Genomic DNA, 18,729 nt, shown 5'->3' with positions numbered 1-18,729 from the left:
CCTCTCTTACCTCCCATTCTATCCTTCCTGTAGCATTTGTATCCTGGAACATTAAGCTGCTAGTCCAGCCCATCCCTGAGCCATGTTTCTGTAATTGCTATGATATCCCAGTCCCATGTTTCTAACCTGAGTTCATCTGCTTTCCCTGTTAGGCCCCTTGCATTGAAATAAATGCAGTTTAATTTATTAATCCTACCTTGTCCCTGACTGTTTGACTCTCTTCTGTTCTCAACTGTACCAGTCTCAGATTGATCTCTTTCCTCACTATCTTCCTGGGTCCAACCCCCCCCCCCCACCTTACTAGTTTAAATCCTCCCGAGCAGCTCCAGCAAATCTCCCTGCCAGTATATTAGTCCCCTTCCAATTTAAGTGCAATCTGTCCTTCTTGTACAGGTCACTTCTACCCCAAAAGAGATTCCAATGATCCAAAAATGTGAATCCTTCCCCCATACACCAACTCCTCAGCCATGCATTCACCTGCTCTATCCTCCTATTCCTGCCCTCACTAGCTCGTAGCACTGGGAGTAATCCCGATATTACTCTTGAGGACCTCCTTTTTAAATTTCCGCCTAACTCTCTGTCATCTCCCTTCAAAATCTCAACCTTTTCCCTTCCCATGTCGTTGGTTACAATGTGGACAATGACCTCTTGCTGGCCCCTCTCCCACGTGAGAACATTCTACACCCTCTCTGAGACATCCTTGATCTAGGCACCAGGGAAGCAACACACCATTCTGCTTTTTTACTGCTGGCCACAGAAACATCTGTCTGTACCTCGGACTAGAGAACCCCCTAACACAATTGATCTCTTGGAAGCCGACATACCCCTCGTTGGATTAGAGCCAGTCTCAATACCAGATACTTGGCTGTTCGTGCTATGTTCCCCTGAGAATCCATCACCCCCTACATTTTCCACAACAGCATACCTGTTTGAAATGAGTATATCCAGAAAAGACTCCTGCCCTAGGTGCCTACCTCGCATACCTTTCCTGGAGTTAACCCATCTATGTGACTGTATCTAAGACTTTCCCCCTTCCTATAACTGCCATCCATCACATACTGTTGCTGTTGCAAATTCCTCATTGCTTCTAACTGTCTATCCAACCCTTGCATTCAATCTGATAAGATTTGCAGCCAACAGCATTTATAGCAGATATAATCTGCAATAACCCTTAAACTCTCTTTAAACTCCCACATCTGACAAGAAGTACATAAGACTATAAGACCATAAGACATAGGAGTGGAAGTAAGGCCATTCGGCCCATCGAGTCCTCTCCGCCATTTAATCATGGCTGATGGGCATTTCAACTCCACATACCCGCATTCTCCCCGTAGCCCTTAATTCCTTGTGACATCAAGAATTTATCAATCTCTGCCTTGAAGACATTTAGCGTCCCGGCCTCCACTGCACTCTGCGGCAATGAATTCCACAGGCCCACCACTCTCTGGTTGAAGAAATGTCTCCGCATTTCTGTTCTGAATTGACCCCCTCTAATTCTAAGGCTGTGCCCACGGGTCCTAGTCTCCCCACCTAACGGAAACAATTTCTTAGCATCCACCCTTTCCAAGCCATGTATTATCTTGTAAGTTTCTATTAGATCTCCCCTTAACCTTCTGAACTCCAATGAGTACAATCCCAGGATCCTCAGCCGTTCCTCGTATGCTAGACCTACCATTCCAGGGATCATCCGTGTGAATCTCCGCTGGACACGCTCCAGTGCCAGTATGTCCCTCCAAAGGTGTGGGGACCAAAACTGGACACAGTACTCCAAATGGGGCCTAACCAGAGCTTTATAAAGTCTCAGTAGCACTTCGCTGCTTTTATATTCCAACCCTCTTGAGATAATTGACAACATTGCATTTGCTTTCTTAATCACGGATTCAACCTGCATGTTTACCTTTAGAGAATCCTCGACTAGCACTCCCAGATCCCTTTGTACTTTGGCTTTATGAATTTTCTCACCATTTAGAAAGTAGTCCATGCTTCTATTCTTTTTTCCAAAGTGCAAGACCTCGCATTTGCTCACATTGAACTCCATCAGCCATTTCCTGGACCACTCTCCCAAACTGTCTAGATCCTTCTGCAGCCTCCCCACTTCCTCAGTACTACCAGCCTGTCCACCTATCTTCGTATCATCGGCAAACTTCGCTAGAATGCCCCCAGTCCCTTCATCCAGATCATTAATATATAACGTGAACAGCTGCGGCCCCAACACTGAACCCTGTGGGACACTGCTTGTCACCGGCTGCCATTCCGAAAAATAACCTCTTATCCCAACTCTCTGCCTTCTGTCAGACAGCCAATCCTCAATCCATGCCAGTAGCTCACCTTGAACACCATGGGCCCTCACCTTACTCAGCAGCCTCCCGTGTGGCACCTTATCAAAGGCCTTTTGGAAGTCTAGATAGACCACATCCACTGGGTCTCCCTGGTCTAACCTACTTGTCACCTCTTCAAAGAATTCTAACAGGTTTGTCAGGCACGACCTCCCCTTACTAAATCCATGTTGACTTGTTCTAATCCGACCCTGCTCTTCCAAGAATTTAGAAACCTCAGCCTTAACGATGGATTCTAGAATTTTACCAACAACCGAGATTAGGCTAATTGGCCTATAATTTTCCATGTTTTGTCTTGATCCTTTCTTGAACAAGGGGGTTACAACAGCAGTCTTCCAATCATCCGGGACTTTCCCTGACTCCAGTGACTTTTGAAAGATCTCAACCAATGCCTCCGCTATTTCCTCAGCCACCTCCCTCAGAACTCTAGGATGTAGCCCATCGGGGCCAGGAGATTTGTCAATTTTAAGACCTTTTAGCTTTTCTAGCACTATCTCTTTTGTAATGGCAACCATACTCAACTCAGCCCCCTGACTCCCTTTAATTGTTGGGATATTACTCATGTCTTCCACTGTGAAGACTGACGCAAAGTACTTATTAAGTTCTCCAGCTATTTCCTTATCTCCCATCACTGGGCTTCCAGCATCAGTTTGAAGTGGCCCAATGTCTACTTTTGCCTGTTGTTTGTTTCTTATGTATTGAAAGAAACTTTTACTATCATTTCTAATATTACTGGCTAGCCTACCTTCATATTTGATCCTCTCCTTCCTTATTTCTCTCTTTGTTATTCTCTGTTTGTTTTTGTAGCCTTCCCAATCTTCTGATTTCCCAGTGCTCTTGGCCACTTTATAGGATCTCTCTTTTTCTTTGATACATTTCCTGACTTCCTTTGTCAGCCATGGCTGTCTAATCCCTCCCCAGATAATCTTTCTTTTCTTGGGGATGAACCTCTATACTGTGTCCTCAATTATACCCACAAACCCTTGCCATTTTTGCTCTACTGTCTTCCCTGCTAGGCTCTGCTTCCAGTCTATTTTCGTCAGTTCCCCTCTCATGCCCTCGTAATTACCTTTGTTTAACCGTAACACCATTACATCCGATTTTGCCTTCTCTCCTTCAAACTGCAGACTGAACTCTACTATATTATGATCGCTGCTTCCTAAGTGTTCCCTTACTTTAAGATCTTTTATAAAGTCTGGTTCATTACATAGCACTAGATCCAAAATAGCCTGCTCCCTTGTGGGCTCCATGACAAGCTATTCCAAAAAGCTATCCTGTAAGCATTCCAAGAATTCCCTTTCTTTGGATCCACTGGCAACATTATTTACCCAGTCCACCTGCATATTGAAGTCCCCCATGATCACCGTGACCTTGCCTTTCTGACATGCCTTTTCTATTTCCCGGTACATGTTGCGCCCCAGGTCCTGACCACTGTTAGGAGGTCTGTACATAACTCCCATTATGGTTTTTTTGCCTTTGTGGTTCCTCAATTCCACCAACACAGACTCACATTATCCGACCCTATGACATTCAGTGCCATAGATTTAATTTTGTTCTTAACTAACAAGGCCACCCCGCCCCCTCTGCCCACCTCCCTGTCTTTTCGATAAGTTGTAAATCCTTGGAGGTTTAACTGCCAGTCCTGAACCCCCTGCAACCATGTCTCTGTGATGCCTACCACATCATAATCATTCACGATGATCTGTGCCGTTAGTTCATCTACTTTGTTATGAATGCGACGAGCATTCAGATAAAGTGCCTTAATGCTAACATTCTTGTCATTAGAGATATTGGAAGTCATAAGATTTCCTAAGTTATCCTTCCTTTTTGTTGCATTCCTAATCTGCCTCAAAGTTAAATCCACCTGCATACATGCTATCCTCCTGCTTATCTTTCCATTTAACTCCATACTCCCTGTCGCTTTCACTTTCCCTTCCTCCCAACTCAGAAGTTTAAAGTCCTACTGACCACCCTATTTATCCTCTTCGCTAGAACATTGGTACCTGATCGGTTCAGGTGGAGACCGTCCCAACGGCACAGATCCCCCCGGGTCCAAAGCTGACGCCAATGCCCCATGAAATGGAATCCCTCTTTCCACACCAATCCCTTAGCCACGTATTTACTTCCCTAATTTTCTTATCCCTATGCCAATTGGCACGTGGCTCAGGCAGTAGTCCGGAGATTATGACCCTTGAGGACCTGTACTTCAATTTCCTTCCTAGTGCTTGATATTCCCCAAACAGGTCCTCCACCCTAGCTTTGCCTATGTTGTTAGTACCAACGTGGACCACAACAACTGGATCCTCCACCTCCCACTCCAATATCCTTTCAAGCCGGTCAGAGATGTCCCGAACCCTGGCACCGGGTAGGCAATACACCATGCGAGACTCCCGATCCGGCTTGCATAAGATACTATCTGTCCCTCTAATTATAGAATCCCCTATAACAACTACTTGTCTTTTTGCTCTCCCCTCTTGAATGGCCTTCTGCACCATGGTGCTGTGGTCAGCTGGCTCATCCTGTCCAGAGCCCTTTTCCTCATCCGTATAGGGAGCAAGAATCTCATACCTGTTGGACAAGGTCAAGGGCTGATGCTCCTGCACTCCTGAACTCAAGTTCCCCCTGCCAGCCTCAATTACAGTCACACTCTGATGTCCCTGATCACTAAATGAATGTGAATTACTTAATCTCCCAGGTGTCACTGCCTCCTGAAACAAAGCGTCCAGGTAACTCTCCCCCTCCCGGATGTGCCGCAGTGTTTGAAGCTCAGATTCCAGATCATCAACTCTGAGAGGGAGTTCTTCCAGCAACCAACACTTGCTGCAGATGTGGTCACTGCCATTCACAATGGGATCAGTCAGCTCCCACATCATACAGCTACAGCACATCACCTGCCCAGCCATCTCTGCTTAGTTAATTACTTTATTACTTTGTATAGGTTTGAGTTAAAATACTTTCTGATACCTCTCTGCTATAGTCTTTTTCTAAAAACCAATTAATAGATAAACCATAAAAAGTCAATTTTTAACCATTCACCGATAAAAAAAATAGAAAATTCTTACCTTAACAAACCAGGGTCCTATTTTTGGTTCGGGGGGGTGGTGGGAGACACAACACGTGTAGTGTCTCGGGTTCAGCCACTGCCCAGATATATTACCGGCAGTCCCCTGGTCGTCGCTCCCGCTCTTCCTACTTATTAACTAGGTTAGAGGAGGAGGGCGGTTGGGAGACACTACAGTAGTAGAGTCTCGGGTTTGCCGCCTTGCTGATATATATGGTCACTGCTTTCCTTCCCGGCTGCCCCTCCGGTCCACGTCACTTCCTCCACTGCTCCTGCTCCTTTCCAGCTGCTGCTCGCACTTAAAATGGCCGTTGGCGTCGAAGGGTGAGTATTTATACTCACTGCTTACCTTCCCGGCTACCCCTCTGGTCCCCATCACTTCCTCCACTGCTCCCTCTCCTTCTGTGAAAGAGAAAAGCACCGCTGCCCGCTACCGGTAAGTAATTTTAATAAAAACTGCCTTACCTTATCTGCAGTCTTCCGTGTTCGTCCTACCTCCGCTGCTGCTCGCACTACAAATCACTCTATATAAAGGCCATTTTTGTTCCATCACAATCTACAGACCCAGACAATAACACCATCTTATTCCTCTACAAACATTGCCCCAGGTTAAATGACTAGTTATGGCTTATATTTTAAGTTTAATCAAGAGACATATCTCCAAAAACATATAATCAAGTAAGAAACCACTCTACTCACTACTGCAGATTCTCTGTAGGCCACATTTAAAACAATGATTAACTTATCTGATTCTGTGCTGTGAACTTCGCCCAACAGTTCCTCCAAGATTAGTTGTGAATTTCACTGTTTGTTAATTTTCCCAGATACACTCCGATGTCCAGCGACACATGAATTCAGACAGTAAAGGCAGTAGCTGTGCATGTGCATGTGCATGTTCTCTCTCTCTCTCTCTCTCTCTCTCTCCTGCAATGACCTCCTTTGTCTGTTCTTCTCCCTTTTAAAACTGCTGTTGTTTTGACTTTTTTTTTCCAAAGTTCCAAAACAATGCAACAGCATATAAAACAATAATTGCTGCTCCTGGAATTCGAGGAAATCACCTCCAGCACCTAAAATACCTCAAAAAAAAGAAGCAGCTGTTGCAGCCAGAAATTTTTCCTGTCCTCCATCTTGGATTACCCAGAATCCTGTATGTTATAATGCTTTTAACTTGCAGATTCTACAATGTCTGTTTAATATAGATACATATTTATAATATATTCACAAAGAAACGTTTATTAAAATAGTGTTAATAATGATCTTAGTATAATGGACACCCTGTAAAATCTTTCTTCCTTTACCTTCTTGCAGTTTCAATGCTGTGGTTGGAACAGCTACAAAGATTGGTCAAAGAACATGTATTTCAACTGTACCCCGACCAATCCCAGCCCCGAACGCTGTGGTGTGCCTTACTCCTGCTGTACACTGATACCTGGTGAGGTAAGCCATTCGAAATATTGGATTTGCTTTATTTATTGTCATGTGTATATTGTTACAAAATACAGTGAAAATGGTGTCATCACTGTCTGGCGCCATCTTAAAACACAGAAAAGTAAACAAAACACAAAATATAAAGGCAGAAAAATGAAGAAGTAAAGAAAATATGCAGTGTTTTTGTGAAAAAAAAAGTTTTAAACCCATCTTCCAGGTACTGGGTGTTCCTGGGGTTGGATTCTTGAGGCTGACTGCCCTATTTTGCCTCCGTTATTATCTAGGCACAAGTTGAAAGAATTATTCTGTTGATAGGTCTTAGACTGAAATGTTAACTCTGTTGCTGTCCACAGATATTGTGTGACCCACTAATTGCTTGTGGCTTTTTCTGTTTCAGCTTGCCAGCAATCACAGTTTTGCTTTTGTATATTTTTAATCAAAACATCATAATTGTTATGACACACTCTCTGGAGCAAGTGGGACACTACCACTGTGCCAAAGGAACATGTTTTGCTTTTACACTGGACTTGATTTAGATGTTAGGTGCTTGAATTGGATAAAAGTTTATTTCTGCAGTTTTGATGATTCTGACTTTGTAAATCCAAAGTGACCAGTGGATTGAAATACTACATGCATGAGAATGGCATTTTTCCAATGTCAGCTCCAGTCTTATAGACATTAACCTGTTCAAGTGTACCTGAGGTTAGCAATGCCTGCTGGGAAATCTGCCCTCTTACCCTCATTCTCTGGCTGGGGTCCCTAAGGCACGCCACTGTGCAAATGACTACCACCTACTTTATTTGTTCCTCATCATCTCCCTTTGCCTTCAGTCAGTGATCAATACAATGTGCGGTTTTGGGAAACAATCGCTAAACCAACTGGAAGCCTCTAAATTCCTGCACCCGGTGGGCTGTGCTGACAAGGCAGCGATCTGGATAGAGAGTCATCTGCTGCTGGTGGGAGGCATTGTGCTTGGGCTGGCACTGCCACAGGTAGGCACTCTTAGTATGGATAGGACCATTCATATATAGGTGCATGTATCTGTATGTATCCAGCTGCCTGTGCCTATATTTCTCCGTCTCTGCTTGAGCCATGATTCGTGCAGGTACAAACAGCAAATATCTCAGAGACTGATTGAAGTATTTGTGTTCAGACTAGGCTGGGCTGCTGGTAGGGGTGGGGGGGGGGGGGGGGGGGGGGGAGGGGAGGAGGGGAGGAATGATGGGAGAGAGCATAAAGAGACCAGTTATTACAACAGCTGGAACCAGCAGGAAGGAAACAGCACAACTCATAGAAAACTAGGAGCAAGAGTAGGTCATTTGTCTCTTTGAGCCTGCTCTGCTTTTCAATATGATCATGGCTGATTCTCTATCTCTATCCCACTTCCTTCCCACACCCTTTGATGCCTTTAATATCTAAAACAATTATCAATCTTTTCCTTAAATATATTCAGTGACTTTGCCTCCATAGCTTTACTGTGGGAGAGAATTGTAGAGACTCACCACCCATTGAAGTGCTGAACGTTTTCCTCATTTCAGTCCAAAATAGTCTACTTCATATCCTGGCACTGTGACCCCTGGTTCTAGACTCCCCAACCTGGGAAAACTCCTTCCTAGATCTAGTCTGTTAAAACTTTCTACTTTTCTATCAGATTTCCTCTCATCCTTCGAAACTCTGGTGAAGGTCCATTCCAACCAATCGCTCTTCATAACACAGTCCTGGCATTTTCAGGTGTCAGCCCAATGAACCTCCCTTGATGGAATATAATATATGTATATGTTCACTATGGCAATTCCCCAGCCTCCAAACCCAGTGAGCTTTCTAACACCAGGAGGATATGAGTAACCAGGATACTTTGCACTCCTTGTCAAACCATTAAATCCCAGAAAACTATCAAATTCCCACGAATCTCTTATGCTTTAAGCAAGTGTTCATATCCTCAAATAATATTCAATCTCCACGAACCTCCTGAAGCCCCAGGAAACTACAAATCCTTTGAAATCCTGTGGTCCCCTCAGAAAGCCCCAGACCCCTCGTAAATGCCTACAGCTTTTAGGACATGTTGAACTTACAGGAAACTATCGCTCAGGAATTCTCAGACCCCTCTTTCATCCAGGAAACGTTGAACCCCACAGAAAGTCTCACATCTCCCGGAAACTCTCACACCTCCAGGAAACTCTCATACCCCCAGCCCCCTCCACCCCACACCAAAGACCCTCACATCCTCAGGAAACTCACGCATCTCAAAAAAATTGGAAATCTATAGAACCTTCCAATTCTAGGGGACGTTCCTAAAGCCCCAGGACCTCCTCCCCTGTATGCAGGGCCAGGCTTAACGACTCAGTAAAGACAACAAGGGAGACCTACATGTAACCTTAAAATGCATTGAGGTGACTTAGTTGCAGCAATGAGCATGTGTCAGGCTTGGGATCAATAGGTGAAGTTGCTGAAATTGTATTTTTTTCAGGAAATTAAGTACTTCTCTGATCTGTCATTGCAGATCGGAGGGATTGTGCTGTCTCGAATGCTGATTGGACAGATCAAAGAGGAGATTAAATCAATATAATGACTGGAGCCTTGTCTATGGGAAACAAACCAAAGGCAGTGTCATTTGCTGAGCCTTAGCCAAGAATCAAAGATGCCAAACTGGCTGAAAGAACATTCAAGACCTTTTTGTTATGAGAAACAACATCAAATGCTGTTCTTTTATTTCTGATCAACTGAAATGGAGGAATCCAAGATAGTGCATTGTCAGTTTCTCTCCTCATCTTTCACCTGCATCACTAAGAGTTGAACGGAGCAGATACTGAGGATCACAGGGAGCACTGCAGTCAGCTGCGTTCTCAGCCAACATCCCCTTTTCCACAATTGGTTTTGAGGCAACTATTTGAGTGATTCAGCGTGTCAGCAAAAGGTCAAAAAAATTGAGAACAATTTCATAATTTCCAACATAGATTTCACATTACGAAAGCATGACTAAACAGCTGATATATTTATCAGGCTAGTTCTGCAGTGTAATTCACCCAATGCTGGTCTGAAAAGATATGGAGTAAAAACTGCTGTCTCCAAAATATTGCAATAGCCTACAACTTAGCAGTGAAGAGAAGGTACATAATATACACACCATTCTGGTTTTATCTGGTGTTTCTCCTCTTCCATCTTATCTCTTATGCCCACCCCACTCCCACACCCCTCTACCCTGCTCCTACATATTGACAGTGCAGTCCCTTTGATTCTTACTCTGCTCCCACAGTGACGTGTGACAGGTGAGGTGACCCTTGACTTCCAATTTCTCACCTTCACCTGATGATTACAGACATGCACTTTGCTGCAGGCATGGAATTAACAAGGAATGAACTAACCAGTCACTAGGGAGCAGCTAGAAATGGGACCCTGATATGACTATGTTTTCCACCACTCAGCTGGGATAAATGTGCTGACAATTGAACCCCAATGTTCCACAAACCATCACAAACATGGACCTACTTAAATAATCCACCAAGGTGATCAATTTCCATGCTAGCTGCTATTCAGGACAGAAGTAATTCCATAAGAAATAGGAACAGGAGTAGGCCATTCGGCCCTTCAAGTCTGCTATGCCATTCAATAGAACCAAGGCTGATCCAACATTCCTCACATCCATTTTACTGTCTTGTCCGCTTAACTTTTGATTCCCCTAATGATCAGGAATCTGTCTATATCAGCCTTAAATATGCACAAGGATTCTGCCCACACAGTTCTCTGTGGCAAGGAGTTCCAAAGACTCTCAACTCCCGAGAGAAGAAATTCCTCCTTGTCTCTGTCTTAAATTGTTATCCCTTTATTCTTAGACTATGCCCTCTGGTCCTAGATTCTCCCATGAAAGGAAATGTTTTCTCAGTATTTACCCTTCCAGGCCCCTTATTAATCCGATATGTTTTAATGAGATCAACTCTCCTTCTATACTCCAAGGAGTGGAATCCCAACCTCTCCAATCCCTCTGTACTGGAGAATCATCTGAGTGAACTTCTGCTGAATTGCCTCCAATGAAACAATTATTTTACCGTAAAGAACTGCTCACAGTAGAGTCATGCAGATAGAGTTGTACAGCACGGAAACAGATCCTTTGCTCCCATTTAGCCATGCCCACCAGATATCCTAAATTAATCTGGTCTCATTTGTCAGCAGTTGGCCTATATCCCTCTAAACCCTTCCAATTCACATACCCATCTAGATGCCTTTTAAATATTGTAATTGTACCGGCCTCTACCACTTCCTTTGGCAGCTCATTCCATACAGGCACCACCCTCTGAGTGAAAACGTATCCCTTAGGTCCCTTTTAAATCTTTCCCCTCCCACTTTAAACCTATGCCTCTAGTTTTGAATTCCACTACTCTGGGGAAAAGACCCTATCCATGCCCCTTATGATTTTGTAAACCTCTATAAGATCACCCCTCAGCCTCCAATGCTCCATGGAAAATAGCCCTAGCCTATTCAGCCTCTCCCTATAACTCAAACCCTCCAGCCCTGGCAACATCCTTGTAAACCTTTTCTGAACCCTTTCAAGTTTCACACCAGGTTTGGTTGTTAACAGGAAAATAACTCCATTTATCATAAACAAAGTTATTCTTCAATAAGTGGTGAGAGAAAAAGATCACTGGAGTCTTAAACAATGCCCTATAGAAAAACTTCAACACACACACCCACAGACACGCACATAGACACACAAATACACAAACACAAATACATACACATCACTCACAGATACACACACACAAATACACACACATCACTCACACAGACACACAGACACAAATACGCACAGACACGCACACACACACACAGACACAGGCGCACATACACACACACACAAATAAGACAAGCCAAAGACAGATGGTTCAATAAACAATCTCATGGCTAGAAATATAAAGACAGAGAAATCAGATTTTGTAGATCCAAAGTTCAGAACACAAGGCAGAGAGTTATTTCTCACAATTCTTTTTACTCTAGTATTGATGACATGAGTCATGAGGTCTTAGGTCTTTTCTTGTGTTAGAATTTTTGTGACTGTCTAGTTGTCATTTCATACACACACAGAAGAGGAAGTGAGGTGTTTCCAGTTTGCTGGCTCTGCATGTTTCTGGCTTCACTGCCCACAAAGCTCTGTAACAAACTGCAGCTGGACTGAATTGAGGGCTGTCTTCAGACCTTTTTCCTGAACTCATAGGCTCCTTAGTACTACCTTGTCTCAATAATGTAGCAAGCTTTCTGCTCCAAAGCAACTTAGTCTTTACAGCTAAAATTATGCACCACTGGATTGGTAAGTTGCAAACTCCTGTTGGTAGTTTAGCTATAGAGCAGTGTCCAACTTCCATTGCAGTATTGCCCACCAAGGAAAAATGTAATCCCTTAAACCCCCTTGCTTAGGGTTGCTGGGTTTTATATTAGATCAAGGGAGAACAGCTAATGTCAGCTGAGGCTCAGTGGGTTGAGTTCTAGACTGATGTCAGAGGTTTGGGGTTCAAACCCCACACCTGAGACAGCGCTGTACTGAGAGAATACTGCACTGTGAAGGAAGTTAGTTTTTAAATAAGACTTTAAATCATGTAACCTCTCAGGTGAATTTAAAGATCCCATGGCACTATCTGAAAGGAGAGTTGTCCTTCAATCAACATTAATGAAGTAGATTATGTGGTCATTATTATTGCTTTTTGTGGGAGCTTGCTCAAGTTAGCTGCCCTGCTTCCAACCTTACGTTTCCTTGGCTGTAAAACACTTTGCAGCATCCTGATGTCCTGAAAGGTGCTATAGAAATGCAAATTTTGTATTTAGTTCAGTACAAATTGAAGGAATGAAGGTGAAGTCTATGCATCTTAGTGCAAGTGTCTGGCAAATCATTAACAGCCTCTGAGATCATTCAAAGAGGGAACCCGTCGCTAATTAACCCCAGGGAGAAAAAATACCACAGGTTAATCAGCACCTGAAAGTGAAAGATAAGTTAATGTTTTGGGAATGTCCTTTCAACAGAAGCAACCACATGGAATCTCCAGCATTTTCTGCAATTTCCAAATTACAGATTTCAGCTACACATTTTCTTTAGCCTCTGCCACATCAAGCTCTTAATTATACTTCTATACTTCCCTGAAAAGTTGGACAAAATTTGGCATTTAAAGAAGGAACCATGTCTCCCTAGGACAAAACATGTCAAACACACTAAATCAGACGCCATTGGGATGTTACTAAGACTAGTAAAGAAATGGTGCTACCAGTAAATGAATTTCATTTAATAGAATCATAGAATCCCTACAGTGTGGAAGCAGGCCATTCAGCTGACACTGACCCTCCAAAGAACATCCCACCCAGGCCCACCCACCTATAAATCCCTGTAAACTTGGATTTCCCATGGCCAATCCATCTGGCCTGCACATCTTTGGACGGTGAGAGGAAAAATCAGACAAAACCCACACAAACACTGGGAGAATGTGCAAACACCACACAGACAGTCGCCTGAGGGTGGAATTGAACCCAGGTCCCTGTTCTATCTTAAGAAACAAGTCTTATTTTCCAGCAAGCCTGCTTCTCCAAGTTTAAGGGTCTGTGAGCAGGAACATTTTCAGGCCGATTATTTCCAGTGTTTTTTTTGTTTATATTTCATGTTACCGGCCTTCCCCTGCCCAGTCTCAGTGCCTGCATGCAGTTTTACATGTGTCTGTATGTGGAGTAGGGTGTGAACATGTGTCCAATACATTTTTACCTGTTCTGTGCTGATCCCAAAGTCGCATTTTAACCCCCCGTAGCTTCCTGCAGGGAAAGGCCTGTTAGATGGCAAGTGTTTGGATCAGATCAGTCCCAACCGTATGGGGTTCGACCAATATTCTGCCTGAGGTAGACTCAAGGCTTGTCATCTCAACCCACTGATAGTAAAAGTCACCACACTTTGCTGCAGCATGGCAAATAAACATCCAGGACCTGCCTTCAGATAGAGAATTGAAAAAGAAACTTCCTGCAGTTAGATACAGTAGCTACAATATCAGATCCACAGTGACAAGACTTCACTCTATACCTGCCCTGAGATTGACAACACATTAAAGGGAATTCTAATAGCAATTTCATGACTGTCGGCAATATCCCATATAAAAACGCTCAGGCACTCCCCTTCAACTGAGAATACTGTTAATCTCTGGGGAGTCAAATGGCTCAATTTCAGAAAATAAAAGTTGGCAAGTTCCTTTCTAATGATACATGGTCATTAAACAAATTCCAGGGCACCAGGACCAATGATTGTATAGGCCAACTCTAGTGATGTGCCTATCCACTCCCCCACCAACTGCCTCCCCAGTGTACAGCAACTCCCTCTTCTCTCAAGAACTCAAGGTCAAGTCCCATCTTAAAGAACGGTTTCTGACCCATGCTTAGCATATCCACTAGTGGTCTGTTCCAGGTGAGGAGGTCAGCATTAACAACTGACTGCATCTTGACAGAAGTCACATATTGAGACACAGCAAATCAGACACCTCAAATAACCTTAAACTTCAATCATCTAAATGCCAGAATATTTATGTTTTAATAAATCTCTTGAGTTCTGGAAAATTTTCTTTCCAGTTTTTGAGATAATTTATAGTACGTTTTCTATACCAGTTGTAACAATAATTTCCTGGAGATTTTTATGTAAGAAACATTCGTTAGATGATGGAAAACTGAACAACCTGGAACTTGTTTGATATCAGAACTGGACCCCTAAAGGACTAAAGGTATGAATTTGAGTTCTGGAATCATTAGGATTTCTTAATGATTGTTTACGATTATTTATATTTTATTAATGTCACGCAGTATTAAAGTATTAAAAACCATTCAATATTCAAACACAATGCAATAATGTTTCACCAAATTATTTAATAAACATTTATTCATTTTTCGTGGTTGATTTGTTCACCTGTACTTGCCCTTCAGCAATATTTGATCACTTGTGTCTCCAGGTTTGGGTGACAGGACAGTATGAGGGTCTCCACGGTTTTAGCTGGTTTAATTGATAAATCATATGCCGTATAGTTAACCAAAACTTTTTCCTGATGCATCTCCCAAAATTCCCTAGATTCGTAGAGTAGTCCCAATGGACTGAAAGGTGGCAAATGTTAATCTCTAGATTAACTGCTCTGGAGAGAGCGCGAGAGAAAAAACATGAGAGAAAGAAAATGGAATAATGTGTCAGCTAGCCTGACATCAATCATCAAGAAAATAATGAAATCCATGATTAAGGAAATGATTGCAACATTAACTCACACTTTTATAGCACCTTGAACACAATCAAATATCCCAATAGAATTAGAAAACCAATTAAGACCATAAGACATAGGAGCAGCAGTAGGCCATTCCGCCCATCAAGTCTGGCCTGCCATTCAATAAGGTCAAGGCTGGTCTGATAATTCTCATCTCCATTTTTCTGCCTTATTCCCATAATACTTTATTCCCTTAACTGATTAAAAGAATCTTTCAATCTCATCAATAACTGCATAAGAATTTATTAGGAGGTGGCGGAAGGTTTTCTCAAAGAGGCAACTTTTCAAGGGTGACTTCAAGGAAAACGAAAGTGAAGTAGAATGTTGCAGGGGATTCGAGAACATGGGGCCCAGGCTGCGCAGCCACCAATGATGGACACATTAACATCCGGGGAAGCTGAAGACCAAAGTTAGAATGACACCGATATCTTGAAGTGCAGCGGGGGGTTGTTGCAGATATAGGCAGGGGTCACACCATGAAGAGATTCAAAAACAAAGATGAGAGTTTTAAAGTCAAGGTGTTGCTAGGTCAGTGAGCGTGGTGGGTTGGCAGGACTTGGTTTGAGTTAAAACATGGGGACTTGATGATTTCTGGAAGGGAGACCAGCCTTAGTACATTAGTCACATCTAGAAGTAACAAAGACAGAAGAAAGCTTACAGCAGCACCCCCCCCCCACCACCCACCCAACTTCAGCTGAGACAAATAAGGTTATTTGATCTTATGCACACGGGAAAGGCATTGTTACTCCTGAGTGTCGGTGGAGGAGGGAGTGGATGCTTGTGGATGTGGTGCCAATCAAGCGACTGCTTTGTCGTGGATGGTGTCAAGCTTCTTAGGTGTTGTTGGAGCTGCACCCAACCAGGCAGGTGGGAAGTACACCATCACACTCCCGACTTGTGCCTTATCGATGATGAACAGGATTTGAGGCATCAAGAGGTGAGTTATTTACTGCAGTATTCCTAACCTCTGACCTGCTCTTGTAACCATTGGTATTTATATGGAAAGCCCTATTGAGTTTCTGGTCAACGGTAACCCCCAGGATGTTGAAAATAGGAAATTCGGTGATGGTAACACCATTGAATGTGAAGGGGCAGTGGTTGGTTTATCCCTTATTGGAGATGGTCATTACTTAGCATTTTTGTGGCATGAATATTATTTGCCACTTGTCAGCCCAAACCTGGATATTATTGTATTTGAACATGGACTGCATCAGTATCTGAGGAGTCATGAATGGTGCGAAAAATTATGCAATCATTGGCAAATATCCCACTTCTTAATGTGTGATGGACAGAATGTCATAGAATTTCATAGAATCCCTATAATGAATTAGGCCATTTGGCCCATCAAGATTAGTGTGGTGCTGGAAAAGCACCGCAGGTTAGGCGGCATCCAAGGAGCAGGAAAATTGACATTTCAGGCAAAAGCCCTTCATCAGGAATGAGGGTGGGAGCCTGGGGGTGGAGAGATAAATGGGAGGGGGGTGGGTGGGACTGGGGGAAGGTGGCTGAGAGTGTAATAGGTGGATGGAGGTGGGGGTAATGGTGATAGGTTGGAGAGGAAAGTGGAGCGGATAGGTGGGAAGGAAGATTGACAGGTGGAACAGGTCATGAGGATGGTGCTGAGCTGGAAGATTGGAACTGGGGTAAGGTAGGGGAGGGGAAATGGGAAACTGGTGAAGTCCACATTGATGCCATGAGGTTGAAGGGTCCCGAGGTGGAAGGTGAAGCGTTCTTCTTCCAGGTGTCGGGTGGTGAGGGAGTAGCTATGGAGGAGGCCCAGGACCTGCATGTCCTTGGCAGAGTTGGGGTGGGAAGGAGGGGGGAGTTGAAATGTTCAGCCATGGGGCAGTGGGGTTGATTGGTGCGGGTGTCCCGGAGATGTTCTCTGAAGTGCTCTGCGAGTAGGCATCCGATCTCCCCACAGTGGAGGAGACCGCATCGGGAGAAACAGATACAGTAAATGACATTGGCGGAATGCAGATAAAACTCTGATGAATGTGGAAGGCTCTTTTGGGGTCCACGCCCTCTAACAACCCACCGTCCCTTCCAGGCACCTTCCCCTGCCACCGCAGAAATTGCAAAACCTGCACCCACACCTCCCCCCTCACCTCCATCCAAGGCCCCAAAGGAGCCTTCCACATCCATCAAAGTTTTACCTGCACTTCCACAAATGTCATTTATTGTATCCGTTGCTCCCGATGCAGTCTCCTCTACATTGGGGAGACTGGATGCCTATTCGCAGAGCACTTCAGAGAATATCTCCAGGATACCTACACCAACCAACCTCACTGCCCCATGGCTGAACACTTCAACTCACCCTCCCACTCTGCCAAGGACATGCAGATCCTGGGCCTCCTCCATCACCAGTCCCTTACCACCCGACGCCTGGAGGAAGAACGCCTCATCTTCTGCCTCAGGACCCTTCAACCCCATGGCATCAATGTGAACTTCACCAGTTTCCTCATTTCCCCTCCCCCCACCCTGTCTCAGTCAAATCCATCGAATTCAGCACCGCCTTCCTAACCTGCAATCTTCTTCCCGACCTCTCCGCCCCCACCCCAGTCTGACCTATCACCCTCACCTTGACCTCTTTCCACCTATCACATTTCCGACGCCCCTCCCCCAAGTCCCTCCTCCCCACCTTTTATCTTAGCCTGCTGGACCAACTTTCCTCATTCCTGAAGAAGGGCTTATGCCCGAAACGTCGATTCTCCTGTTCCCTGGATGCTGTCTGACCTGCTGCGCTTTTCCAGCAACACATTTCCAGCTCTGATCTCCAGCATCTGCAGACCTCACTTTCTCCTCTCCAACCTATCACCTTTATCCGCACCTTCATCCACCTATTGCACTCTCAACTACCTTCCCCCCAGCCCCACCCTCCTCCCATTTATCTTTCCACTCCCGAGGCTCCCAGCCTCATTCCTGATGAAGGACTTTTGCCCAAAATGTCGATTTTCCTGCTCCTCGGATGCTGCCTAACCTGCTGTGCTTTTCCAGCACCACTCTAATCTTGACTCTGGTCTCCAGCATCTGCAGTCCTCACTTTCGCCCAATTGGCCCATCAAGTCGACACCAACCCTCCAAACAGCATCTCACCAAGACCCACATCCCTACCCTACATTACCCACACCCAATCCACCTGACCTGCACATCTTTGGACTGTGGGAGGAAACCAAAGCATCCAGAGGAAACTCACACAGACACGGGGACAATGTGCAAACTCCCCACAGACAGTTGCCAGAGATTGGAATTGAACCCGTGAGACAGCAGTGCTAACCACTGAGTCACCGTGCTGCCAGGGTTGGATAATGAGAAGTGATCTCATTGAAGAATAAGAAGCAATGAGGGGAGGTTGTCAAGTGAGATGCTCAGAGGCTGTTTCTCTAGCTGCAGAACCTAGAAGTAGGAATCTTTGTCTGAGGTTAGGGAGGCAGTTAACAAACACAGAAAATGCAGGAGAAACTCAGCAGGACTGGAATCGTCAGTGGAAAGAGAAACAGAGTTAACATTTTGAGTCGACTATGACTCTTCTTCTGAATCTCACCACACCAGATGGCCAAATCCAATTAAAATAAATCTAGAATGAAAATCTTGTCTAGTCATAAATACAGCAGTGAGGTTAACTTCCTCTCAATTTCCTTCTGAGATG

At 44.3% G+C, this 18,729-nt stretch overlaps 1 protein-coding gene across 1 annotated transcript in view; it reads left to right on the top strand.

Annotated features, from left to right (window-relative positions):
- The window catches only part of tspan33b (tetraspanin 33b), a 79,920-nt gene extending 65,207 nt beyond the window's left edge, over window positions 1-14,713 (top strand). Inside the window, exons 7-9 of the mRNA XM_087991165.1 lie at window positions 6,706-6,834; window positions 7,656-7,817; window positions 9,326-14,713. Coding sequence (XP_087847291.1) covers window positions 6,706-6,834; window positions 7,656-7,817; window positions 9,326-9,391 — 357 coding nt within the window. The 3' untranslated portion in view covers window positions 9,392-14,713. The remainder of the gene's footprint in view (window positions 1-6,705; window positions 6,835-7,655; window positions 7,818-9,325) is intronic.
- The last annotated feature ends 4,016 nt before the right edge of the window (window positions 14,714-18,729 follow it).

Source organism: Chiloscyllium plagiosum, unplaced genomic scaffold (assembly GCF_037043375.1).
Source record: "Chiloscyllium plagiosum isolate Xiang-an unplaced genomic scaffold, Cpla_swu_hap1 HiC_scaffold_10, whole genome shotgun sequence".
Taxonomy (NCBI): Eukaryota; Metazoa; Chordata; class Chondrichthyes; order Orectolobiformes; family Hemiscylliidae; genus Chiloscyllium; species Chiloscyllium plagiosum.
The sequence above is the reverse complement of the archived record's forward strand: the minus strand, read 5'-3'. Positions and strand labels throughout refer to the sequence as shown.